The sequence below is a fragment of the Pipra filicauda genome, unplaced genomic scaffold (genome assembly GCF_003945595.2).
Source record: "Pipra filicauda isolate LSUMZ 115617 unplaced genomic scaffold, ASM394559v2 scaffold28_size6257848_pilon, whole genome shotgun sequence".
Taxonomy (NCBI): domain Eukaryota; kingdom Metazoa; phylum Chordata; class Aves; order Passeriformes; family Pipridae; genus Pipra; species Pipra filicauda.
Genome location: NW_024104409.1, coordinates 3,533,168 through 3,559,596, shown reverse-complemented (window position 1 = coordinate 3,559,596; position 26,429 = coordinate 3,533,168). Strand labels below are relative to the sequence as shown.

The 26,429-nt window shown below is 37.8% G+C and overlaps 1 protein-coding gene across 5 annotated transcripts; it reads left to right on the top strand.

The window, feature by feature from the left end:
* The first annotated feature begins 1,133 nt into the window (after positions 1–1,133).
* Positions 1,134–24,558, top strand: DNAJC15 (DnaJ heat shock protein family (Hsp40) member C15). Of its 5 annotated transcripts, none has more exons than XM_039382921.1 (7): positions 1,750–3,272; positions 3,367–5,359; positions 8,405–8,456; positions 10,191–10,264; positions 17,054–17,130; positions 18,980–19,050; positions 22,215–24,558. In XM_039382921.1, the coding sequence occupies exons 3-7, from the start codon at positions 8,414–8,416 to the stop codon at positions 22,283–22,285; spliced, it is 336 nt and encodes a 111-aa protein (XP_039238855.1). In that variant the 5' UTR covers positions 1,750–3,272; positions 3,367–5,359; positions 8,405–8,413; the 3' UTR covers positions 22,286–24,558. The 5 variants fall into 5 exon arrangements, with proteins under 5 accessions (XP_027576095.1, XP_027576097.1, XP_039238855.1 ...); XM_039382922.1 differs by having other exon boundaries at positions 1,750–3,488; positions 4,334–5,359; XM_027720294.2 differs by lacking the exons at positions 1,750–3,272; positions 3,367–5,359 and adding an exon at positions 1,134–1,240.
* Positions 24,559–26,429: the final 1,871 nt, after the last annotated feature.

The following is a 26,429-nucleotide window of genomic DNA, read 5'->3' as shown; positions in this document are numbered from 1 at the left end:
CAAAATAACAGAATCACAACTTTGAGTTGATGAGAGCAGACTTTGACCTGTTCCGGTGTCTCGGGGATCAGTTTGGAAAATTAAGGAAAAGAGCTAGATTCCAAGACTTTAAATTTATTATTTTTTAAACTGGTTTGCTGACCAAAAATGTAGTAAGCAACATGCTGCTCTGCATTATTTCTATGCAAATAAACGAACAGAAAATGATTAGTTGGAGACACTTTTAATGAGTTTAAAATAGATTTAAGTTTTCAAGAAATCCAATTCCACTGAAGGCTTAAAAAATTAATCGTATATGATTGTGTATGTCCAATGAAGAAGTAAAAATGAATGCATTTCTTGACAAATGGATCATCATAGAACTCTCAGTGACTTCTGTGCAGTAGAAAGTTAAATTTATACCTGTGCCTAAGGTTAATGAAATGCTATATATGGTTAACTCACCTTTATGGTACTCTAAAAAGACACTTAGAGATGTTCAGAAGAGCAGCTGTCATTTGAAATAGGAGGTAAGGAGAGCAATACTTTTTGTCCAGTCACACCGCTTAGCAATCTGCAGGTGATTCAATTCCATCGCCAGTACGACCAGGTAGGAGACAAGGAAAACAAGAAAAAAGGGAAAAGCTGTTCTGCTGCTGTACTGGTACGGGCCTGAGCATTTTACAGTTTGTGCTGCGGGACTGATGTTGATTGACAGCTTCTGCATAGGCAGGGATCAGCTGAGGGAGGTTTTCAGAAGTGATACGAAGTGTCAGCATGTTCAGAAAAATCAAAATATAAACACAGTGAAACATATAGACACCAACTTAAGTGCAAGCATATTAATATTAAAATGCATTTTTAGTGGTTTTTTTCCCCCAGATTAATTTGTCTTTATACTTTCCTTTACATGTTCCCCACCCCGCCTAAAATCCTGTATTCAGGAGATGGAAACGAATCGTTTCCGTGAGGCCCGAGTGTTTTCTCTCCTCCTTATCCGATTTTTTTTTTTTAATGCATAAATTATCTCTTATCCCTTCATTCCGCCTTATTCCTAGGATGTGACGCTCCGGCCTCGGCCCCGCCCCTCGCGCGGTCGTCCTGCCGCGCGGTTTGTCCCTGCGGCCGGCCCGTAGCGCCGACTCCTCGCGGCTCCATCATGGCGGGCGCCGCGGGCTCTGACGAGGGCCTGCGCTACGCCGAGTACGCCCGGGGCCCTACGGCCGCCGGCAGGGGCCAAGCCGAGCTGGACCGCGGGCTGGTGAGCGCATGGCGGGAGCCCCCCGCTCCTGGGGCCAGGAGGCCGCAGCTGCCTCCCTTCTGACCCAGGGGGTCAGACACGCCCAGGAGGGGACGCGTGTGAGCGCCGGGACAGAGGGGCGTGATGGCGCTGCGCAGAACAGGCGTCCTCCTCCGGGCTGGGCTGGGAGAGCGGGTGGCGGTGTCCGGGGAGACAGGGCAGCGAGGTGCCCCGGTGCCGCGGGGAGGGCTGCAGCATGGGCAGCGGTGTGTCGGCCTGCCCTTGAGGGGAAGGGAGCGCCCAGGATTCAGGAATGCTCGTGGTCGGGAGGAACTGCAGGAGTCGGAGGGTCCGCAAACAGTCAGAAAGTTTTATTAGCAAGTTTCACGATTGGCACGGAAATTGGTATGCTAATCCTTGACACCGCATGGCAGTGGGTTTTTGATAAAGGGGTAAGGTGAAAAGAGAGAAAGAGATAGATGAATGAGAGGGTAAGAGAGGGAGAAAGAAAGAAAGAAAGGAAAAGCGAGAGAAAAAAAGGAGAAAAAAAGAAGATCATCAGTCCTGGTTCCAGCGTCGGTCCAGCTGACGGGATGTTCAGGGTCCTGGGGATACCGTCTGGGCTTGGTGGAGATACCTTTTTATGGACAGGTTTCCCCACCCTGGAGACAGGTTCCTCGCTTTCTATGGGAACTAGTCATTATGTGCAGCCTGTTCTTTTAGATCTTTCTGGAAATGAGTCAGGGGGCTTCAGGGCTCTTGGGTGGTCTTGATCCCTCCCTACAGTCCATGCCCATTTCTTGGCCTCTTTTCCATGCTTGTGCTGTGCTGTGCTGTGCTGTGTGTATCTCCAGGAAATAGAACAAGGAACAGTGCTGCCTCCGCATGTCCCCTTTCTCTAGTCACGTCTTGTTCTTTCCCACAGCGTGTTCTTACCGACAGTCCTTGTCTGTTACTACCACTAGTCCTTGGCTGGCTCCACAGCCATCCAGCTGTCGGTGTTTGTCCCAGCCCTTTCTGGGATGCTACAGTTGGGGTACACGGGAGCGCTTTGGCCCAGACGTTCTCAGATGTGAGCAAACAAGGCTGAAAATTTTGTTCCTCTGCCATGAGGAGGTGATGTGATACCTGTGGTGTTTTCACTCACTGTGCGGGTGTTGTTATTGCAGGTGGGTTTGAGTGTTGATGGTTTCATAGAGCTCTGCTTCAGCAAAGTAATTCTCACCTGGTACTTCGTAATGTGGGAGAGTCTGGGTTAGTCTGGAGTGGAGGCAAAGTGCCTCTGAAGTTTCCTATGCTGTACTGTGCTCTAGAGGGAAGGGTGATGGGACTTTATCCCAGTCCTTCATTCTAGTCATTCAATTAGTTCATGGAACAGTGAATTCCCATTGGAAAAGAGAATTGAGAAAAATACATGGATCACTGCTTAAAGCCCCAGGTGGTGAAGTTTTCACATTTTTAAGATGGCATAGAAGTCATACTTACCTTACTTCATTGTGTTGTCACTACAATATTTTTACTTTTTTAAAATACAGTTTTAAAAATTACAGTTCTCTAAGTAATTTATTCATTGTTACTACAGTCTAGGACTTTGTTTTTTTTCAACAGGAGAGTCTTTCTATGTATTTAGTGGCAAGCTGTGTAGTCTTAAGAAGCTAGCTCTGAAACTCATTATCACAGCCATTCTCCCTTTCAAATGCTAGCAGGGAATTCCTAGTGAATTTTGTCCAGTCTTTGGACCCTCTTACCTGTCTGGGATAAAAGTTGCATGTGGGGTTAGCATGGCTTGCCTTGTAGCCCTTAGTATTGTCACATTTTTAGTAAGGTCCAGAGACTGATATAGGTCTTCAGAGGACTAGAATCTGGATTACTGATGAAATTTATTCTTTAACCAGGCCTTTCAGTGGAGAATGCAGTGACTTTTAGGCATATCTACATTGTAAACTGTTAGCATACAGAAGCTATTTTAGAGTTTGTCTGGATGGTGTTATGTAGGTAATGGAAGCAAGAACAGCATACATAATGCATTCACAGTTAAGGAATTCAGGAGGAGGTAAGTTGTGTATAAACAAGTTCTAAAATTTTGCCAGAGAGAAACAGCAAAACCAACCGTAGTGCTGTGTGTCTGTTCCTCTGACACCCTACAGGGTAATGAGGCCTTCCTGCCGTGGTGGAACAGAGCAGTACGAGGAGAAGCAAAGTCCAACAGCAGCATCCATCTCTTGGGGCTGAAGGAGCTCTGTTCAATATCCTACCCTGAATCTTTGTTGTGAGTTGTCTGGGATGTTAGCTGAAGTCACTTGTTCATGGTCACTTTTATTCTCGTAATTGTTTTACAAAAGTGTTTGGAGCGATGGAAGAGCAGCAGTGGAAGCATGAAAAGTCTGTTCTCAAAGATAACAGCAAGAGGTCATTGTTAATACATACGCAAGAAGATTGATTTGAATACCTTATGGTGATGCTTCTATTAGTGAATCTGTTTGCTCTGGTACAGTTTCCTATGAAAAACTCTGCAGTCATAGCTTTGTATACAAATCAAAAAAGTTGCTGTAAAATAAATTACACAAATTGACATAAAAATTGTGTCAGTATGGGGAACAGCATCTAGCTGAAATTACTTTTAATTCACTGTTGGAAGGCAAATTAAATTTAATAGGAAGGTAAGATTGGAAGGAAAACATTGGATTATGAAATCAAATTGGTTGCAGAAAACTTATAATGTAATCCCACTTCAGAATGTTTCTGGCTCCATATAGAGTAAATTAGGTGGTTTGCTCTGAAGCCTTATTCTATCTTCTGTACCAAATAATCATTTATTTCAAGCCAAGAATTTTTATTTGAGGGATAATTTAATTTCAGAAATATTTTTGTATACTTGGTTAGTATACTTGTGTATCCTACTTCTTAGTAGCATACAGCGCTAAAAAAAAAAGAATCAAACCTTAAAATGAAATTTCTAGTTAAGCAACTTATACTTGTGTGTTTATTTAAATGTAAGTACATAATTCCTATTTTGCTGCTCTATGACTAAGCATGGATTAGTTACAAAATGCCATCCAACCCATGTCAACAAATTATTATTTTCTCTGTGCTTTTTATTCTATTACATTGCAGGTTTCCAAGGCAAAAGACTGTAGAGCTCTTGCTGTGTGTCTGAAAGCTAAGTTATGAGGAGAGCAAAATATTTTTCATTTGATCAAGATGGATGTTTTCACTGGTGGTAGAAGAACCAGTGTATAAAATCCAAATTCTGTGCAAGCAGATATGTTGTAACGTTCCTACAGGTGACTCTTGCAGCCCATAGTCAGATGTACTAGAGTTGTGCTGAAATTTGAAAGTGATGCATTTGAAATGCTTTTGTTTATAAGGTTTTTTTCCCTCTTCATAGAAGGAGAAGCCATAGTGCTAAGAACTACATGAGAACTAACCATATTTTTTAGGTATGGTTAAGCTAGCAGAGCACTGTGGATTAGAAATTTGCAAAAATAATATCTCATTCTTCCCTGTTTCTTCTGCTAAAAAGTTAGGGCCACTGGAGAATTAAGTATTGAAGGAATTAAGTTTTCTTTATCTAAGAGGGTTTATTACTGAAAACCGAACTACACAGTAAAATTAAAACACTGAGATCAGCAGAATAGCGTGGGATTGATGACTAACCTTTGGGAGCCGATTCATTGAATAAAGAAAGGGACAGATGTTACTTTAATCTTTTATTTCTTTATTTTTCCCTCTTGGATCTTAACAGAATGCTTTCATTTAAAACCCATGTCTTGGAAGTTTCTTAATGGCATTTTTGGAGTGGTGGGAAGGTCAATTCTGTCATAATTGAAAGTCAGTGTGTATGTATTTATTTATTTATCCCTTATGAGTCTGAAATAAAATGCAATTTCAAGCAATAGGAGACAAAAAATGATTGCGGTGGTAGTTGTATTAGCATGCAATAAATGAACTGCTGCCTTCCACAGTGGCAGTGAGTTGCTTTCATTTAATATTGACGTGAAAGGAGTGCATTTAATTAAAGCTTTGGACTTTGCATTTCAAAGCACCAGGCTAGCCTTGACTGATTCTTTTAAATACACAACTGAGTTAAGTGAGCGTGGAAAAGGAAACTGAGTCAAGCCGGACTTAAAGGACCTACTGGTTAGTACTTGAAGTTGCTACTAATTTTATGAGAGCCCGTGTCAGTAAAAGACAAACTGTGCAATCTCTGTAACAGTGATTCCAATTCAGTTTTTGTCACATGGGTATAGTTAGGATATGTTCACACCATAACAAACATTCAAGATGCCTTGTATGACAAGTTATCACTTCTTTGTTATTATGTGGCAAGTGACTCTTCTGTAACCTGCTCATAATGCAAATAATTACTGATTCCTCCATTGTTTCACGCAGTTGAACTGCTGCTTTCCGGCCAAAATTGACAGAATCACAAAATATTCTGAGTTGGAAGGGACCCACAAGGATCATCGCGTCCAACCCTTAAGTGAATGGCCCATACAGGGATCAAACCCGCAAGCTTGGCATTATTAGCACCATGCTCCAACCAACTGAGCTAATCTTAGGGTCATAAGAGGAATTACTATAAACCAGTATTTCTCAGATGGCTGTACCTCACTTCAAAATGTGGGCAGTCTTTCATACCTCTCTGACTTGAGCTCTGTATCACTTTTATGAAGTTTTTTGGTTTGTCGTCATTTCCCCATTGATCCTGCATCCTGCTCCTATTCTAGAGCTACTGCCATGCTTTGTTTTTACCTGCTGTTTTCCAGGCAGCACTCTTTCCACTAACTGCTACTGCTTTCCACTGAGATTGAAATAATGCATCCCAGCAGACATGGCTGATTCTGTCAAAGCCCTCAGGGGTCTCTACATTGTGCTCCCAGATTACTGTGCAAACACATGCTATTTCTGCACTAAACTGACTGAATCCTGGTATTATTTATTAGCCCGTTTTCTGTGCTTGGTCTTACCTGTGATGAGGTGTCTGCTGCTAATGCCTTGTTGCAACCTGTACATCTTTTTGTAAACTGCTGACTGAAACCACCTTTTAGGTGACAAAGCAATTATAACTTAATCTGGACAAGCACAGGCTAATAAATTTTATTTTTTTTTTTGCCAGTGTGATCTATTTCACACGTTGTTGAGCTCTTAATTGACTATAACCACTTAGTAAAAGATTCTTGCCGTCACTCTGAATCAAAGTCAAGGAAACACTTGAATATTAATCTATAGTCACAAAACACATAACAGGATAATATAGAATTGCTATAGGGTTGTGATATTTTCAGAAACCTTGTGGCTGGTTGTGGTTCCTGTCTAAACAGACGAATTAGAGGAATCTTTTTAAGGTTCAAATATTGGGAGCCTGGGAAAACTTGATTTGTGAGAAGAAATTAAAGGAGTTTTAGTTTAGTGAGGAGATGAACTGTGTGCTTGACTATTTTACATCTTATACCATTTAAGGTAACATGCTTAAGTTTTTTCATGGTCTAAAGATTAAGGGAAATTTGGTGGAACTGAAAGGAACAACAGACATAAAACTACTAGATTGTTTTTACGTTCAGAAATGAATGCTGATATCGAGACTGAAGAGTACACTGAAATGGAAGAGTTCTGTTACTAAAATGGGCTAGACAGGAAGATCTTTAAGGCCAGAATTCCCCCAGTCTTAACTCTGGAGCTTCAGTTTCAGTATGTTTAGTGAGGGGGATTTTTTTGTTTGGTTGGTTTTTTGTTTTGTTTTTGGGTTTTGGTGGGTTTTTTTTGTTTGTTTGTTTGTTTGTTTTTTGTTTTGTTTTTTTTGGGTTTTTTTGGTTTTTTTTGGTTTGGTTTGGTTTGGTTTTTTTTTTAATAGAAACCTCTAGGCAATTGCAGTCTTATGCAAATATCTAGGACAGTCCCCTCAGGTAGGTGGGAGGTAGGTACTTAGTTATAATCTCTGGGATCCAGAAGCTAGATATAGAGGAATACAGCTGCTTCTGGATGTGCTCGGGGCTGGCTACAACTTTTTCTGTACTGAGCTCAGTACTACAGGCTGCAATCACAGCCGCTCTCCTTCAGAGCCAAAGCTGTAGGAGCCACTGGGTGCAATCGGTGCCTACATCTTGTACAGCTGCCTGTTTGTGGGCAAAGTTTTCAGCCCATGTTCTAGCCCATACTAAACCAACTCTAGGAAGGCTTTAAAAACATTATTTCCAAACTCTTCCCTTACTCCCACTCTGTTTAGAAATGCGATTGGGTACAATTGAAGACAAAGAATTTTAGCCCCAGGAATCTTAGTAGCAAAGGCAACTTGGCTGCAGATCCAGTTATTAGGGCACTTGCATTGAAGTTTGAGCTTTAAGTCCTTCTGTCAGACTTGTTTGTATAAAATGTATAAACCAGTTACTGAGTAATTGCGGAAGTAAGTCATATATAGAAGAGACAGTCTGGTGATAAAAGCGTTTTCATTGTCATTATGCTTTGAATTAAGGATAAACAAGCCTAATCTGATTTCTCAGGTTTCCCCGGGAAAAATACAAGGCATTATTGAACTGTCATATGATAAGACAGGTAATGCCACAGATGACTATTTCATTTGTTTCAAAGATTATTCGTAGGCTTTTCAGAAATGGAGAGCTTGTTACCCTTCTTGAATTCTGCAAACGTGTGAGAAGTCAGTCCCTTCTTCAAGGTTTACCTCATACCTTTCGTCAGCATCTTGATCAGCGTGGGGATACTTATTATTGTCCTTTTTGAGGTGCCTGACTTTTTTTCAAACACTGTGGAGGAAAATACATACACCTGATATTGGAGTTTTGAGTTAGCTCTTTATGTTTTTGTAATAAACAGGTACTTTCTGTTACATACTGTGTTGAACTAGTCTGCACAAGTAATTTCAAGTAATCCTGAATAGTTGTCTGCCTTGTGTTTTTATCATTATATACTATAGACTGATTTCAGTGTATGTTCACTGATTTGCTAGTGGGTAGTTCCGAGTTAAACCTGATGTGTTGGCATGGGTTAATGAGACTGAACTATAAAAATCTAATGTAGCCTGAGGAATACAGAACTTACTTTCATCTTTCTTGTAAATTGTATATGAAATGTCCACATCAGACATCAGAAATACTTGTTAAAGTAAAAGGTGCATTTATATGAAATTAGAGTTTGAATGTTATTCTGATTCCTGTTTTTCTGCTTTAGGCCAGAACTATGGTAGCTGTTGGACTTGGTGTTGCAACTGTTGCATTTGCAGGTAAGCTAAATTACCAGCTGAGTGTGGAACTCTCACTTGCAAACTGCTGTTTCAGAAAGGGTTAATGAAGTTTTTATGGATATAAAGAGTGGAAAGTGGAAAGGTTACTTGAGAGTATTGTAGAGAATTGTATCTGGTTATAGTTCCTGCCCTTTCAAAGCCATATATTAAAAAATTCTTTTTGAAAAGTAGAGAAAACTGGGGAAAATAATTTTATGGACAGGAGCTAAAATATTCCATCTGCTTTTTGTCTGCAAAATGTAAGGTGAAAAGTTTACTTTATTTACTTAATAACACATTGCACCGTGGGGGCTCTTTAGTACTAAAGAACACAAGATGATCTTGTGATGTGATGGTGATGCTCAACAAATTCAAATAGAGAAAACCAGAAGGTTTAAGTGACTACAGTGATTTATCAAACTAAACTCTTTCCATAGGACTTTGTTTATTACCTAAACTCTTTGCATTTGGACTGTATGTTACTCTGAAAAATAGGTTCTAGTCTGAACACAGGGCATGAGTTTAGCATGATTTATTCCCTAGTTTACTTGGTCTGGATAACTGTCCATTCTGGGTTTGAAATACACTAACTGACTGTTATTTTCAGCATACAAAAGCAATGTGTAAGTGCATGCACCAAGAATAGATTTAATAGATGAACAAGTTGCACAAAACTTAAGCAGGTGTTTGGTGGGTTCAGTTGTGTTGTTGTGATTAGGGGAAGGAAAGACAAGGTCTTTGGTGATGTGCATCCATTAAGCAGTTGGTTTATGTGCTTTTATAGAAGCAGAAGAGGAATGTTCGTAGAATTTCTTCTGCTGGTTGAGCTGAAGAATTAATAGTAACTGTCAAAGTAACAGAAAAAAGAAAGTGAGGTAACAGTACATCACAACATTCCAACAGAGATACTCTTAACAGTGTTTTAACTTCTGTGTTAACACAGACACAGGCTTAGATCACAAAAATAACTTATGGACACATTGGGTATTTTAAGAATGAAGAAGATGCTATTTGAATGAAGCAGAGCCACTTTATAAAAAGTTTTTCCACTGTGTGCAGTAGTAAGTTATGTTGCTAATGAATAGTTAAAGCATAATTGGGGAGAGGGGATTTATGGGGAAAATCCTCCAGTAACATGGCATAAATCTTGATTCTGAAGTTGATAGACCTGCTTTGTACCTCTGAGAACAATCTAATAGAGTGCCTTCTAGCCTTTCCTAGCTATGAACATCCACTGCCAGTGAGGAATTGAATGGCTCTGAATCCCAGAAGATCCTCTCTTTGTAACAAAATAAAAAATGCAGTACTTACGAAATGTGTGATTAAGCACACAGCATCACAACAAGAAATGTGTAGTACATAGATTTCTTTTGTTTGAAGACATAACCTTTGAACAGTATTTAATTAATAATGTGTATCCAAAGCTAATGTTTCAAACTGCCCTTTTTCTTAAAGTTCACAAGGCAGATATCTTCATTTATCATGTTGAAATGTATTTAAATCTGTTTATTTAGTGAGTTAAATAGTGAGTAAACACAATGGATCTTTGCAGTCCATGACTAGGTGTTTTGATGAAGAAATTAAAATTCTTCTCCTTCCTCTCCCAATAGTTTGTGATTTTTTTTAAACCAAAATTTTTTCTGATGTAAGCTGAAGAACATAGGTTGGAGGGGGTTTTGTTGTTTGTTTTAGTGAGTATTGGTTATAATTTCATTTAATTTCCGTCTTTTTCAGGTCGTTATGCTTTCCACCTTTGGAAACCATTGGAGCAGGCAATTACAGAGACAGCAAAGAGGATTTCGACTTCTGTAAGTTTAGATATTACTTTATGCTAAAGGTATGATTTTGTATTTCTACTATTCAGAAAGGAGACGCTTTATGTTAAATACAAGAAGTGCCACATAGTTTATTTTTTACCCAGGATAGGGCTGCTCCCTACTGTCTATGTTCTGGTGTGTTGTCTGCTGTATTTTAAATCCCTACAGAGGAAGATATATCAAAAGATGTTTGTAAGTTTGATAAACAGTTCTAGTTTTTCTGCCAATGTTTTTTGCTTTGGAACCCTAGCAAGCATATGATACTTATCATACACTTACTTACTAGTAAGTTTATGATAAATTGTTGAAGTGTGCTGTGAGACAGTTGGTAGTTCCTAAAGATTGTAAAGTGATGACATCCAGTTTCATTTCAAGAGGCTAAGGGTAAAAGAATTTAGTCTTTTAGATACAGTGTTAAAGGTCAAGAAGACAAATTGATAAACTTCTAGGAAAGGTTGCCTTGGAGATGGGGGAGCTTGTGTTCTGGTTCACATATGAGTTGTCTTTTTTTTCTTCTCCAGCTAATTTGAACTTTTAACCAAGTTTTTGTTCTTTGATTTTGCCTTATATTTTTAAAAATGTAATTATAGGGTAAAAAATCCAGAGGTAGGGTGTTATGAGAGGAGCATATGCAGGGAATATTTGAGAGCATTTACTTTCTGCTTCAGTGGCTATGTTTTCCTCTGGTAAATAAAAACATATGTTCCATTCCCGTTTGATTAAAGTGATTCCCAGTGAGGTAGGTGTCTGCTTGTGGTAGTGTGTTCCTTCAGAATTCATAGTCTCTGAACTCTTATCCCAGCAAAGGAATACGATTCCTCTCTTCATGCTGATGTGTGAGTGTGATCAGGGAGTAGTTGTTGCAGATTATTATTTCCTGAAAAATATATTAAAGATATGTTTTTTTAAAAATCTGACCATTAGCATTGTACCTACTAATGTTAGGCCGATGGCAAAACAGAGCCCATCTAGACAGACACTGCAGGCCAAATTCATTTGCCATCTGTCTTTCGTGTTCATGTGCTGAAGGGGCAAGCTTGATCAAGGCAAGCTTCCTGGGGAAGAGAAGACTCAACTGTCCTCTTGGGGCTGGTTCACATTTGTTCTTCATTGTGATGTGTGTCAGCCAAAAATGGTGATCCTGGATTTGTTTTTTGCTCTCTGTCCCTCTATTGCATTGCTGTTGTGAGACCAATGCCAATTTTTTTTTCTTTTTCAAAGTAATCTTTGAGAGATTCCCAGGTTGCCTGCCAAGAGACCAGAGGGGACTTTAGGTACTGTGAATTAAATTGTTTTCACATGATACAGATACAGTCTGACTTGAAGGCTTGCTAGATATATGTAGAAGTACATGTGGCTTCAGAGTAGGGAGTACTTCAATCTTCACTTTCCCTCCCTTCCTCGCAGTTATACTCCAGCAATTCTTTTTCTATCCGTTTTTAGATATAGGCTAGAGAATCTAAATTCAGATGTGTTCACATAAGAAAGCAGACAGTGACTCTTTAACACATTGAAATATGACATGCTACTGCACTGAGAGGTATCTGTTCCTTGGAAACTGTACCCCTCAGTACTGGCTGAGCCAAGTTCATTACATACCTATCTCATTTTTACCACAGTGACTTTTGAGGCCTGCAGAATTCATGAACAACTGTAAAGAGCAAACCAGGAACTTCTGCATTCTAAGTGTTTCTAGTCCCTGGAGCAGTATCCTCTGTCTTACGTACTCTGTCTTCCTGCCTTACTGCCCAGAATTGTGTGTTGATTATTCCAGCAGAGTATCTCCCTTCTGCTCTTCTATTTTTTAACTTGAAAATACAAGTCTTCAGTGTAAGATAAGATCTACTGAATACAGTAAAAACTCTCTTCCTGTTTGCTATTAACTGTATATATTTGTCAGCTTTACATTTGTGAGGATAGTGATAGTATTTTTCTTCGGCAACTGCCATCCAAGTTTAAGACCCTTATATAGTTCTTAGCCAAGATTATTTGATTTTTACTAGTCTACATCTACTGCTTTCTTGAATTGTATTTTTTTAATGTTTTTTCTTCTCCCCCTAACAATCAATAGAGAAAATAGAGAAAACTTTAGATACAAAGGTTCTCTATTTAAGTACTTCTTGTCCAAACTTCTTATTTTAGCAGCTTTACATGATTTTGTTTTCGGAATTTGAAGCTGCTGAGTATAATTTGTGAATTAGCACTTTCATCACATTTCGTGACAGCATATTGCTCTTTAAACTATGCTGACTAAGATATCAATCAGTTAGCACTTTTGCCTGTGCTTACTGGAAAGAACATCTCGAGACCTTTAGTGTCTAGGCTTCGCTACTTTTCTGTGATGTTTGAAGGCACCTAACTTGGTCACTGTAATTTCCAGTGGTTATTCTAGCTTTCTAGAATCAAATCTTGTCCTATATTGCCTTTTTTTTTTGAGTTTGTGAAGTAGCTGCCTATTCAAAAGCTATCTTATTCTCTTAGTGAGCCCCCACTCTTCCTCCCCCATTTACAATTCTTTTCCTCCTTTTTTTGCAGTAGAAGTCACAATTCATGTTGGTCCCTCCCAGTCACACAAGATAATACAGATGCTATTTATTTTTTCTTCCTGCTCACTAACAAATGACTTCAAAAAGGTCAAGTTGAGCAATTACGAAGCGATCATTTAAAATGCTGCTTGCTGTATCTTGAGTATTTGACACTTCTTATTAACTTACCTAAGTAAGTAGCATGAACAGTCAACAAGTGCAGTCATCTTTTAGTCAAAAATATTAAGTAAAGGCAAGTAAAAGTGTTATGTTTTATTCTGAATTTTTACCTCTCATTTAACTTCAACTAAAAGCAGTTACTTCATATTTAAGAATATATATTTGTAAATGCTGTTGTAATTTAGCCTTGAAGTTTTCTGCCATTTTTATTTCAGTGGAGAAAGACATTAGAGGAAACATTGTCATTTCCCCTTTATGAAAAGTCATAATGCTCACTTCCAGAGAAATGCTTTTTCAGTTTGAGCCTAGCTTTGTCACTGTCATCACAAATGTCAGTGACACTGTTTTGTTTCTGTGTGTAGTGGCAAGAGTCTGTTGCCAGTAGAAGGTGCATGGCACTAAGTAGTCAACTGGCTTTTCTTCCTCAGAATAAATGCCATTAATTATAATGTTGATATGTCCTTAATATGTGAAATAAAAAGGCAAGTATTTCAGTAGCATTCATTACCTTTCTCTGTTGAATTAATGATATTGAAGCTTGATAGGCAGATGGAAAGATAGGTAGATAGATAGATAGATAGATAGATAGAACAAAGATATTGAAGGCAGAAACAGCAATTTAGGCCAAATGAACTGTCAAAATACTCAAATCCCACAGTCCTGAAAATTCTGTATTCTGTAAGAAAAGGATGTCTTTTCTAGCACTTTATTAGACTTTTGCAATATGTTTCCCTTATTGGATCTGATTTTGCTCAGACTGATAGAGTTCTGAATTGAGAGGGAAGGGTCCCAACCATCTCTCTTGTTCTTAATTGAAAATCAAATTTCCAGAGAACAGTGTGATTTGTGGGCCATTTTATTTTTTTTTCCTAACTAAATTTAAGGAAGTTGATGTTAGCAAAATTGTGCTTTGTATTATAAAACAGCTTCTAAATAGTTTATTATTGTAGTTTGGGTTTTATGTTTGTTTTTTTTTTCTTCCAATGTTTTTTACCTTTTCAATGGAGGACTTTATTGGTGCTGGAACAACAACATCCTGAGTTTTCAGAAAAATGCACTACTCCATGTAATGGTCTCAGTTTTGGTATTTTCAGTCTCTTAACTGACATGGAAACGGTGATCATGCTTTTCCTATGCTATGCTGGAAAAAGTATCTTGAAGATGTCCATCGTCCATACGCATTGGATTTTCCTAGCTGATGGCTTTTGTGAAAATTTGCAAGACTGAATACACATTTGCAAAGCAAGTGCAGCCATTTTCTGTCCCTTCCCCTGCTCCAAACCTATTAATAGCATTTGTTCAGGAAGGAGAATTTGCTTACATAAGTTGCTAAGCAGTAATAATTTGCAAGAAAATTAAGTAAATTAAATGATAGCCTCCCCTCCCCCCAAATAGTGCAAAGAAATGGAGAGCTCATTTCAATGATTTTTTTGGTACTGAATTTTCTTTGCAATTGCTGGTGTTAATAAATAATCAAGTATCTAGAGCTGCCTGCTCACTGAGGAGTTCTCATAGCAGAAAAATATCATTACAGTCATTACTTAAAATTTACAACTAGGAAAAAGTGCTTTAGTTTGAGTAGCATGCAAAAGTTGTTTCATTAGAGAATTAGAAATTTGCCAAGGTGTTTCATAAGATGAGTGCTCAATGATTCTTCCCGTTTTTTGTAACCAGTAGGAAAAATGGTTTTTATGTCTGATTTCCTTTTACTATCAATTCTGTTTAGGATGAAGATTTTAATTTAAGAATTTATTATTCTTGCTAATATCCTTCATTTCTGAGGAAATTTTTTTTTTCCTTGAAGACCAGTTCATCAGACTTCTTTGTTTATGTATGAAAGGACACAGACACCAAAATTTCTTTTTTCATTCCTCTTGGAAGTGAACCGAATCAAGGCTTCTTGAGGTTAGAACAGTGTCAAGAAAGTAGGCTTTAAAAACATGAAAAAATATCTCTGAATGTAAGCCTATAGCCATTCCTCCCTATTCTTATATTTCAAATAGTATTATAGATGAAATCTACCAAGAACAGAGACAAGCCATGGTAGAGATAATTCAAATATTACTCTTCTCTATGTGAATAGCGAACCAGAGTTATCATGTGTTAGACTTGCGTATCAGAGTTGAAGGGCAGAACAGAATTAACCTTTTCAGGAAACCATCTGTACCTAGACTACTTTGAGAGAAGCTCTGGAAAAATCTTTGAGAGGACATTAAATTGTGCTTTTCTCTCCTGGCTGTAGTAGTTGTTTGGCATCATTGCAAATTTCTGTGCAGTTCTGCCTCCTCAAGGGGGTTATCTGTTGACCATTAAATTATTAGTATCATTTCCTCTCAGAGAATCAGAGAAGCCCTGTGTGTTCCCTTCATGTTACGTACTCTAACCTGTAATGTCAATGTGCAGTGTTACAGACCTGGTTCATGTTACCCTGTAGCTATAGAAGCGGTTCTTCAACAGATTTTTGTTGTAGGCACACAGTGTCCAGAATTACTTCAGCTTTGATAACCTGCAGTGTTACAGTAGTGGCTGTTTTGTGCATGTTTTGCGGTGGAAAGAAGGAAGGTAAAATTAGTTTTGGATAATAATAGCACACGAGAAAATCTTTTCTGCGGCTGTATGTGACTTTATGGCAGCAATAGGTAAAGTATTTCTGAACCACACTTTTGAAAGAATGTCTCTTTTAAGTTTAATTAAAGGCTTTGCTTAGATTTCATAGACAGAGCCCTTTAAATGCTTTAATGCTTTTGAAATTACATAAGAGAGTTTGTGTAGACATAAGGCAAAATTCTCACTGAATTTGAATGGCTATATTTAGTGAGAAGAGTGTTTTATTAAGGGCCGGGCATATTTTTCCTTGGGGGTGAAAGGAACACTTGAAAATAATCTCAGCTCTCATGCCCAGACTTCCCTTTGATAGCAGCAAAAGAAGCTTATTTTTCCCATTGATAGGTTTTGCATTGAGGAAAAAAAATCAGTCTTGTTGAGTGATTTCTGTGTTCCAGTTCCCCTAGGCAGGCTGTCTTGGAGCTACATCTACTGCCTCTGGGACTTAGAGAAAGGTTTACTGTGAGATCACTGCTAACCATCAGTAGTGGTTCAGTAAATTATTTTTTTTTAATTTAAAATAGATCTATAGTTGACAAATATGCCTTTGACCCATTTCCTATGACAATTAATTTTTGTAATGTTTTGCTCTTATCTCCATCTCCTCTTTTTAAATGTTTTTTTTCCCACTGTTTTTTCTTCCCTTCTTAAAACAGTGGATTAAGTCTCACATGACAAGAAGTTTAAAAAAACTAGCCTCAGATCCTCTCAGTCATTGGTGTCGAGGGAAAGATGTAAAGGCAAAAGTTGGTTAGGATTTCCCCATATACTTTACTACTTTCCAGTGTTCTCCAGCTCAGTGATTTTTCTGAAACAGAGGTTGTGGCTTTATGCTAAGCCTTTTAATTGTTTCTTTTTGTTAATTTCTGGGTTTCCTTTAAAGAACTCTTGATATATTTTTTTTAAGTAAAATTCCTTGAAGTGGAAAAAAGATACTGCCTTTTCATCAGTACGTTGTATTTATCTGTTCTTATCTCTGTTGTTGTTTTTACCTACTGTATTTGTAGAAATATTTGGAGTCATTGTCATTAATTTCCTTGGATGACAATACTTGGTCTTTTTTCATTGTGATGGTACCTATGCTGTCCTCAGCATAATTCCTTCCCCTGCCCTCCCCAGCACAAACACTGTACTACTCTGTGCTAGTATGTACTTTGATTCTGGACCTTTTTGCCTGCAGGCAGGATTTTAAGGGTTGTAGCTATTAATATATCTTATTAACAGTAGAAGATTGTAAAAACATAGAAAGGAATGTTTTAAAAACACAGATAGTTATTTTTAAGTCAGTTTTTGCATGTGTTAACACTCAGGAGAAGTCCTTTCATATTATCTGGTTTGCAGTCATTCCATGCCTTTGAAATAAATTATAGATGAATTTAATGCTCTGAATGAGGTCATATAAATACGATTTAGTTCCTGGCACCTTGTACATGAAACTAATTATTGCTTTTTTTCCCTTTCTTCTTTTTAGAGTTTTTCATCATACTATAAAGGAGGATTTGAACAGAAAATGAATAGGCGAGAAGCTAGTCTTATTTTAGGGGTAAGGTAGGTGCATTGCATCAATATGTTTTAGTTTAGCAAGTATTGAATGAAGGAGATGCATGTTGCAAGAATGTGGAATACTCATGCTGAAACCATGTAAGAGACTTTTTTTGTAAGACTTGTATTGGCTTATAAATTATTCTAATATTCTGCTTAAACTAAAAAGCAAACAATAAAATGCTCATAAACCATGTGATTTGTGTTTGTATTAGAGGCATAGTAACATACTGCAGTGGAGGAATGTTCTTGCTGTGCGCTGAGTCCCTTTCAGCAGAACCACTCCTCAGCCTGGCATTCCCCACCTTCTAGAGCTGCAAGGAACAGTTCCTTCCCAAGAACTGAGCTCTGTACCTGTCCTTGAGGAGTTTTGTGAAGGGTTCCTATCACCCCACTCTTGCAGCCTCCCCAGATTCCCCTGAATGGCAGCCCTGCCCTCCAGCATATTGACTGTTCCCACCAAGAACTTCTCAGCCAGTTGATGTTGAAGGCAGCATATCGTTGGTGTGACTCAGGTTGTGAGTCAAGGAAAATGTGATTTTGACATATATTTTTTTTATAGTCATTAAGAATTTTTAGGGACCGGTCTAACTGTGGGATAAGCAATATCTCCTAAACCAAGAAAATTTAACGTAAACCGTTTTCATATTTGCTTCTCAGAGCAGACCTGCACAATTTTCTGTAATATGCAACTGCCACTTCTCCCCAGTTGTGCTTTGACCATCAGCGTTTCTAAATGCCATATATCGGCTTTCCTTTTTATTATTAAAAAACAGCTTTGCAAATCAAAATATAGATGATTATTTTTTTCAGTTGTCTGACAACAAGTCGTTTCGTTTTTGTATTTATATGGTTCAAGGCCTTTCACCCTCTGTTTGATTCTTACTTTCTAGTCTACTTTATGTTCCATTGAATTATTCCTTTCTTATGCAGTTCTGTGAACTGTTTTTGCAACATACCCTAATTTCACTGTGACAGAATAATAATTAGAGAGGTTGTTTACCTCGGGAATTTAGTTAGGCTGATACCTTGCATTCAAACTGTATCTACAGAAAGATTAATTAATTGAATCATCACTCTGATTAAGAAGTCACCTGAAGTGGAAAACACTGATTCATTTCTGCAAACTAACAAATTATAAAAAACCGAAGCATTCAAACCATCCTTTTGCATATGATAGCCCTGCTGTGTTGGCATACTGCATCCATAAGTGGTTGTTTGTCTGGTAAGGGACGTATTTAGTTTAGGCCGAATACATATTTTATGTATCTGTCATTGAAGGAAACAATATTATGTAGGTAGCGCCTGTAAATCAGCATATCCCTGAATGTAACACATTGAATGGCTTTGCAAAAATAACAACATGCAGGCTTTTTTTCAGGCCCCAGCAGAAAGAGAAAATATTTATAGCAGCTATAAAAATATTTACAGTAGAACAAAATGCGATAATATTAAATATTTGTTGTTTTGTCACTGGTCATAAAAATATTTATTTTCTTGGAGCAAGAATTGTTTTTTCTGCACTTAATGCTAGAATAACCAACCAGGTACACCCTACAACTGCTGGGGCTTTCATTTTTTTTATTCCACCCTCTCAAAAATGTTTATTTTAAATGAGTGGATGCATTGTGTTTAACAAAAACCTGAAAGATATTTGTATGTGAAATACACAGGCTTTTGAAAAATGTGTCTTACACGCCTTTGTTATTGTTACTCCCTTAGAGATGCAGTTTAATGTTTTGTCCACAAGATGGTGAAAATTTCAAGTTTTAATGTTTTTGAAGCCAGTATAAACTGTTAATTTTTAGCCTGAGCGCTTTTGCATTTCTGGTAAGCACTTATATTTATTTTGCAGTCCATCTGCTGGCAGGGACAAAATCCGAATAGCCCATAGAAAAATCATGATTTTGAATCATCCTGATAAAGGTAAATACTTATTACTCTTCTTAACGAGGGCTGGAAAGGAAGAGGTTTAAATGAGATCGTCTAAGTTTTCTGACTGTGTAAATAACATTGAGTGCAAATGGTTTTTGTTTATTTACTGACTTGACCTTCTGTGTGTCTTCTCTCGCATAAACTGGGCTTTATGAACCACAGTTTTACTCGTCTTTCTTCAATGTTGTTTTCTGTACTTGTACTGCTTCAGTTAAAACTATGATCTCAGGGACCAGCTTACCACACTTGGCAAAAACTTATTCAAAAATAAGCTGTAAAAATTTTACATTATCTAACATTCCTGTTTTGAACTGTGATGGACCAGTCACATGCATGAAAATAACTTTCTGTGGGGAAATGTTCTGCAGTTACTAAGTACATCATTGATGAATTTCAGACTTTATGGAATTCACTTGGAAAGAATGTAAAGCTGGGCACTGTTGCTTTACTGGCCAGGTTTTTAATGTAAATTTATCTTAGAGAAAGGCTATTATTATAACTTTAACTACACTACAGCTGGTTGAGAAAGAAAGCCCATATGTTCATTGCTGTTTCTACTTTAAAATAACAGATGGTGAAGAGTTGCACTGTATTTCAGAAGTCAAAAGGGGAAATTGGAGGGGTTTTATATCTTTTTGACAGAATTACAGGGCTCCCTGCCAGCACCCCATTTTAAGAAAATGAAAAGATAACTGTGACCACTGGCCATGGAAAGTGTTCAGTTGAGTGTTTCTTTTCTGTCTTCACCCCTCAGTTTAATTTTAAAGTTGTCCTGATTATTTGATTTCACACTTTCATTTTTTACACTTTTTATAATGTGTAAGCTGCACAAACATAGGAAAGAAATTCTCTTCTGCATTTCTAATATATTATAATTGTCAAAGGCCTCTTAACCACCAGAGTACCTATTAGGTCAAAATTTTTTAATGCTGAACTTCTAAGTTTATTGTAGCAGTATTTGGAGATGTGAGCCAGAAAGAACTGTGAATCCCCATGTGGTTATTGAGTAGACCTAAAGAGAGAGTTCCTGTTAGGAAGATCCTAATGACCCTAACAAAGATTTTAGTGGCTGCTCTTACAGCTGTAATGCACCTGCAGCTGGGCACAGCGTAGGTTTGGATGGATGTGGTGAGCCCTCCTGCATGGTATTAAGATGGAGCATTTTCTCCAGTAACACCAGTTGAAGGGATTTGTGCCTCTGTGCTGCTGCCCCTGAAGCTCTTCTGGCATGGCTGTAGAAAAAAGGCTTGTGTAATATGTTCAACTGCAGAGCAAGGGCTTGGAGTAATCTTGAACATGAGGCATCACAGAGAGACTTGTTTATTTGTGTATAGATCTTGATTTCTTCTGGCTGTGGGTGGCACAAATGTGCTTTTAAAAACTATATTCAACATTGTAATGTCATTTTAAAATAATATTTTACCAGCTGGAGTTGATAAAAGAAAGGTCATTCATTACAGATTTTTTTAAGTTACGTATGTTATGTGAGATCCAAACTGTTGAAGAGAGAACTATTAGAAGTAAATGAATATATAGAAATTTGCCTAATAACATCCTCAGTGAGTACTACTAAAACAGTTGCTCATGAACTTTTACAGTTCAAAGTGTTTTTATATTGATATATTGTATGGATATATTGTGTTGTGTATCGTGTTAATTTATCAGTTACTAATTTTAGGAAAGAGTATTTCTTCACAGAAAAAGAGGAAGAGAGAAGCCTTTTGGACTTGCCCTAATTATAAACAAACACTTAGGCAATCATGAGATTGAATTTCCTCTCATTGGAGGGCTGCAAAATTAATATGCCACTTAAGGATGTAAATGTAGTGAAAACAATTCTAACAGATTTGAATTTACTTTAAGATCCTGTACTTTAGACAGATAGAAAATCAATGCACATTTAAAAATTACTTGGAATACATTGTTCATTGCAGGTTTTTGTCTTTACTGTTTGTTTGATCCTCTTATCTACTCTTTGAAAAAAGCAATACTCAATGTAGTAAATCCTATTCCTTGCTAAAAGCTACTTGATTTAAAAAAAGGGAAAAAATAAATTCTTTTTTAAGTAGCCAATTCGTTACCCATCCCTTGCCCTGCCTCACTTTCCTCCAGCGTGTCTTACCTATTAAGGCTGCATTCAAACAAGACCAAAACATGAAAAAGAACTTCATTACTTTTTCCAGTTGTTTTACTGCACCATGAAATGACTTTATACTGATTTGGATTCCTGCAGGATTGTCCTAAAGAAGTCTTTAAGCAAGCCTTGCCTTTTTGTCTTTATTTATGTATGTCTACAAGTAGCTCTATATGTTTCGTCTGTCGTTGTCTTTTCTGATTAATAGAATGAGTGAAATGGTGAATGAAAAATGCGTTTGAACAGATGCCTTGGAAAAGGCTATTCAGTGCACAGTACTGCTGGAATCACATTCTCACGTAGAAAATATAGATGTGTGATAGTAAGTAATAAGTTACTGATACAGACCTTGTAATGTTGTTTTTGGTGACTGCAGACAGATGGTTGGCACTCAAGGGGAGAGTAAAAAAAAAACCAAACACAAAAAGATTGCTGAACTGTAATCAGATTGTTAGATGGAGCGTAAAGCAATGACAGTGTTCAGGACTAGAAGTTAGAAGGCTTACCATGTTTAAACAGCTTTAATGTGATGGTTTCTGGCTGGTAATTTTGGGCACCCAGCGCAGGAGAAGGTTGCGGGGGAAGGTGTGCATGTGCACACAATAATTCTTTGTCAAAATTATTTTAAAATTTTCCTTCTCAGTTTTTGGGATGAGTGGAAATACTAGCTGTTTGGTTTGAGTGAATATTTAAGACAGCTGACCTTGCATACATTTGCAGAAGCATCGCACTGCAGGTCTAAATCACAGTGATGTAAAGTGTTTTCAAATTTCAGTCTTCTCTCCGAGACAAAATGTTCAGTGTTGTTCTTCAGTGACTTCAGTTTTGATTACATTTCTCATGTTTCCTTATCAATTAGTTTATTTCTTATCAATGTAATTTATTAAGCAGTTGTATCAAAAGGATCTGTGTAGGAAGAAGGAGCTAATAAAAGTGAGTAATAAAGGAATACTGCAAGTGAAGTAGTTTGGTACTTAATACTGATGTATAAACAGTATTCCCTTTCCCTTTCTCTTCTCAGGTGGATCGCCTTACTTAGCAACAAAAATAAATGAAGCAAAAGACTTGTTGGAATCCAGTGCCAAAAACTGAAATCCGAAGGCTTGGGTCAGAGGAGATGCAGCAGATACATTGCATAATGGCTTTCATGTCTACTTGCTCTGCACAGTTTCTTATTCATATTTATTGTCATAATTAAAATTTTAAGATGATCTAAAGCAAACTGATATCTTTTACAGTTATGTAAAGTTATGTACAGCTATGCTCCTGCAAGGAGCACAGAGTTGGACTCATGATCCCTTACAAACTTTGAAAAAGTTCTCTTACTGTCTGGGGGGTTTTTTTGCAGAAGTAGTTGCTTCTTTCATTAAATTTTGGATCTTTTAAAATAAAATTCAAAAATTAGTCTTAAATGTAGGGTTCTTCATTAATGAAGAAACAACTCTATATTTAGGGTTGCCAGAGAAAATCTGTGACAGTGTGATGATTCACAGGAAATATGGCAGATGCTGTACAAGTTTCCAGCACCACCGTACCCTTGAGTCTGTTCATTTGTGAAGTAGTAGGGTTTGTTCATGAGCGTGGTTTGAAAGCTGCAACTCCAGAAAAAAGGACTAATGGGACTACAGACTGCAGTTTTCATTAACTGTATATATGGGGCTTGGAACTATGAAGGAGAAGATTCTTGGTTTTAGTTAGTTCTTTTGCATATTAAAGGATCTCTGAGATTGTCAAATAGTCATTTAGACATGCTTCAAGTCATAGAGTGTGTTTACTCTGTAGCAGTTGGGATAGTGCAGGGGTTTTCATAACAGTGGACCTGAAGAAGGTAGGTCCATGTGGCGTGGAGTTGAGATGGATTTTATTGGCTGCAGTTGTTCAGATCCTACACCAGTCATGTGAGTCTGGTGTAGGACTGACTCAGCAGGGAACAAACAGGAGGGGACCTGTTTTGCATATGGCTCTGGGTGCACTTCCTGGCTTAGTTCTCCAGTAATGCTCACATCTCTGCATTATGCTTCATATCCCAAAGTATATGTACATACTTCCATACATCCTAGCAACCTAGGACTGGCTTTGGGGAGTGCTGAAGTCATGGATCTCAGACTTTAAAGAGGACAAGTTTCAGCTGACAGCTGGGAGTAGGTGCAGTTTGGGGCACTTGGCTACTACAGATTCCTAGCGGAAAATTGTCTGCAGATGAATTAACTCTCCTAAGAGGATGATGATGAGATGAGACAGTATAGTGGATTCAGTGCAAGACTGAAAAACTTCCTGCTGTCCGTTCAGGCTCTATCGTTTGAGGTACAACAAACAACTTGAAATGCTACAAATATAAAATTTAGATATTCCATTTTCTAGGTTATTTAGCCAGAGGTGAGTGGCTAAGAGCAGTTAATATGAGGTTGAATGCTTTAATTATTTATCCACCAGAACATGCATTTGTAGTTCATCTGTGGTGGCTGTCCAGATTATATGGATTTTTCCTTGAAAGGAAGAAAGAATATGAATTATTTTTTACCAGGTTCCTGAGACTTTGTCACAATTCCCTTACTTTCATTAAAGGGAGATGAAAAAAATTTTAGTTGATCCTAAAAGGAAATACTAATTTTACATAGTTTAGAGACTTCATTGCAATTAGAGTGGCAAGACACATGACACAATTTGACTGGATAAAGCAAAAAGGACTGTTGGGAAAAACCTGCCTGGGAATAGCATGTACTGTATGAATACTACACTTGCATCATTTAACTAATGCTGTAATACAAGAAGCTTTAAAGAAAATAGTTTATTCCTATGCAGTAGGTTTAATTGGTTCTTGTTAAAGGAGTGGCCATCAATGCACATCAAAGGTTAGTCACTCATTTCACTGGTATATCAGTCTGTATTAGCAAAAAATGAAATCATGACAGTTTTCATTTTGGGAGAAGTGAGATGGTGGGGGTCCTAATTTTCTGAAGTGGAACGTGTATATGATATGAGTCATTCTGCAAAAGCAAAATTGATGTGAATGGTAGGTAGCAAAATCATTCTGTCTGATGATTTTGAACTGACTAGCTGTTGTTTTTGTATGATTGCCTTTTTGTTTCCTGAGTAAAATGAAGTACTATTCTAAAATATCAGTTGAAACAAATGCATTAAAGATGGCTACTTGTTCTGTTCTTTAAAGTGAACTTCTCATGTCTTTGTAAGAAGTAAAGGGTTTGGGTTTTTTGTGAGATTCTGTTGCTGATAACTTCCTTCCTGATGTAATTATTTGTATCTGATTATTTTGGATGAAACACTTTTTTTCTGACTTTGTAAGGGAGATTTTCCTTCTTAACAAAAAGAAATAAAAACAAGTTCTAGTTCTGCTTTCTCCATTATTTTCAGAGCAGACTACTGACCAATTAACAAATTTGATGTATTAACAAATTTAAAAATTCAACAAATTAGCTGGCCAGTCCTATCTCTGGAAAATGCTGTGAAATTAATGAAGCTAATGAGTAGCAGTTGTGAAAACATCCCTGTTGTATGTCCAGTGCCATAACTTCACACATACAATAGCATATTTTTTCTTGTCTGTTTACTCGCAAAACTTGCTTTAGCTGCTAAGTGTTGTTTGGAAGTATGAACAAAGGACAGGGAAAGGCCAATCTTGTACATGCTGCTCAGTTTGTTGTTGCTGATAATCAACATGGCAGGCTAAGGAAGCCTTTGGAGGCTGCCTTGCAGAACAGCACTCGGACTGATGCTCAGCTGGGCCAGGAAGAATATTTCTAACAGCATAGCCTGGTAATTTAATCTTAAAAATATGCAGCCTCTTGAGACTATTTTCTTTACTTGTCAGATGCATAAGTTTTTATGTGTAAGAAAAGTGCATAGAGGTTGATTTATTCTGGTGCAATTTCTGTCCATCCATACTACCAGCAGCAGGCAGACTCATTTTTCATGTGTTGCTTTAATGTTCAGAAAATGTTCATCTGTAACTTCTTAGCTTAGGAATTCCCAGGTAGTTTTCCCCTTACATGATAACCAGTCCTAGTTATCCTCTACAGCTTTAGAAGTCAGGCAGGACTGAGTGCATTTATTTGTCATTGCTGTGGGTGATTCCCAGTTTATTTAATGAAGCAGAGCTTGCTTATCTGCCTGGTTTTTGCTCTTGGTCCATGGGAGTTTTACCTGATACTTCATTCTTTACCCTTGATACAGCAGACTTAGGCAGGTCCACAAAAAGACCCAGTAAATCCAGCTATCCGCCTATGCATAAGGGCAACTTGCAAAACTTTTGCTGGCTTAGGGTGGGACATGGGTAGAATTGAGACATAAAAATAAGGGCACAATTCACAAAACCTTTGCCTGATCTCTTAGGTAATTTTAAAGGTAAAAATTTACTCTCCTATGCATTCAGATTTTTGTTTCTGTCTAGGTGGAAAACTACTTTCTTCTTGCAAGGTCTTTGCTCGGTTCTACGCTTATCCTTAGACCAACAGATTTGGTATCTGGTGTCTTTAAGTTCCCTGAAAAGCCTGATCCAGTAGCTGTGATTGTCAGGTGCCTCATCAGCCTTGGTGTGAAAATCCCAATATCTGACCTGCTACTCAGATGAGAGTGGTGATGAAGCTGGGCTGAGGAGGTGATGGCACTTGCTCTGCTTCTTGCTGGAGCTGCCCCTTGCTGCAGCATGGAAGTTGATAAAGCCTGTGAGATCCCTGGGCCTGAGTACTGAGCTCTGGTCAGCTTAAGTCCTTGAAATGATGTCAAAACAACTTAAAGAAATCCACCAGCTGAGGTTATTACTGACTTCCTTAGGAGCCTCACTTCCTGCATGTTGGGCTTTAGGGCCTTATCTTAATTCATACTCTTCTGTGAGCTTCTGTCTGCCAGTCTCTCTGACTTTGACAAGCAGCATGGTAGATTGGCACTAAATCACCAGGAACACCTTCCAGAACTTTTTAGTTGAATGATGACAAAACTACTGTGTTCCTTGGGTCATAAACCGCAGGTTTTGTTGTGTAGGTTCAAAGACATATTTGTGAATTGGCACCATGACCAGGACAGTCTTAGGACTTTTTAACTTTGTCATTTCAGTGATTACTTTCAAGCAACAGATTGTGTGTGTATGTACATGTATATGTAAGCACACACATGTTTCTACACATACACGCTGCTTTTCAAGATCCCATGTGGAATTTTGCATCTGTGCTGGGGCACATTTAAAAAAAAAAAAAAAACGGTTTTCTTCCATTTATTTATT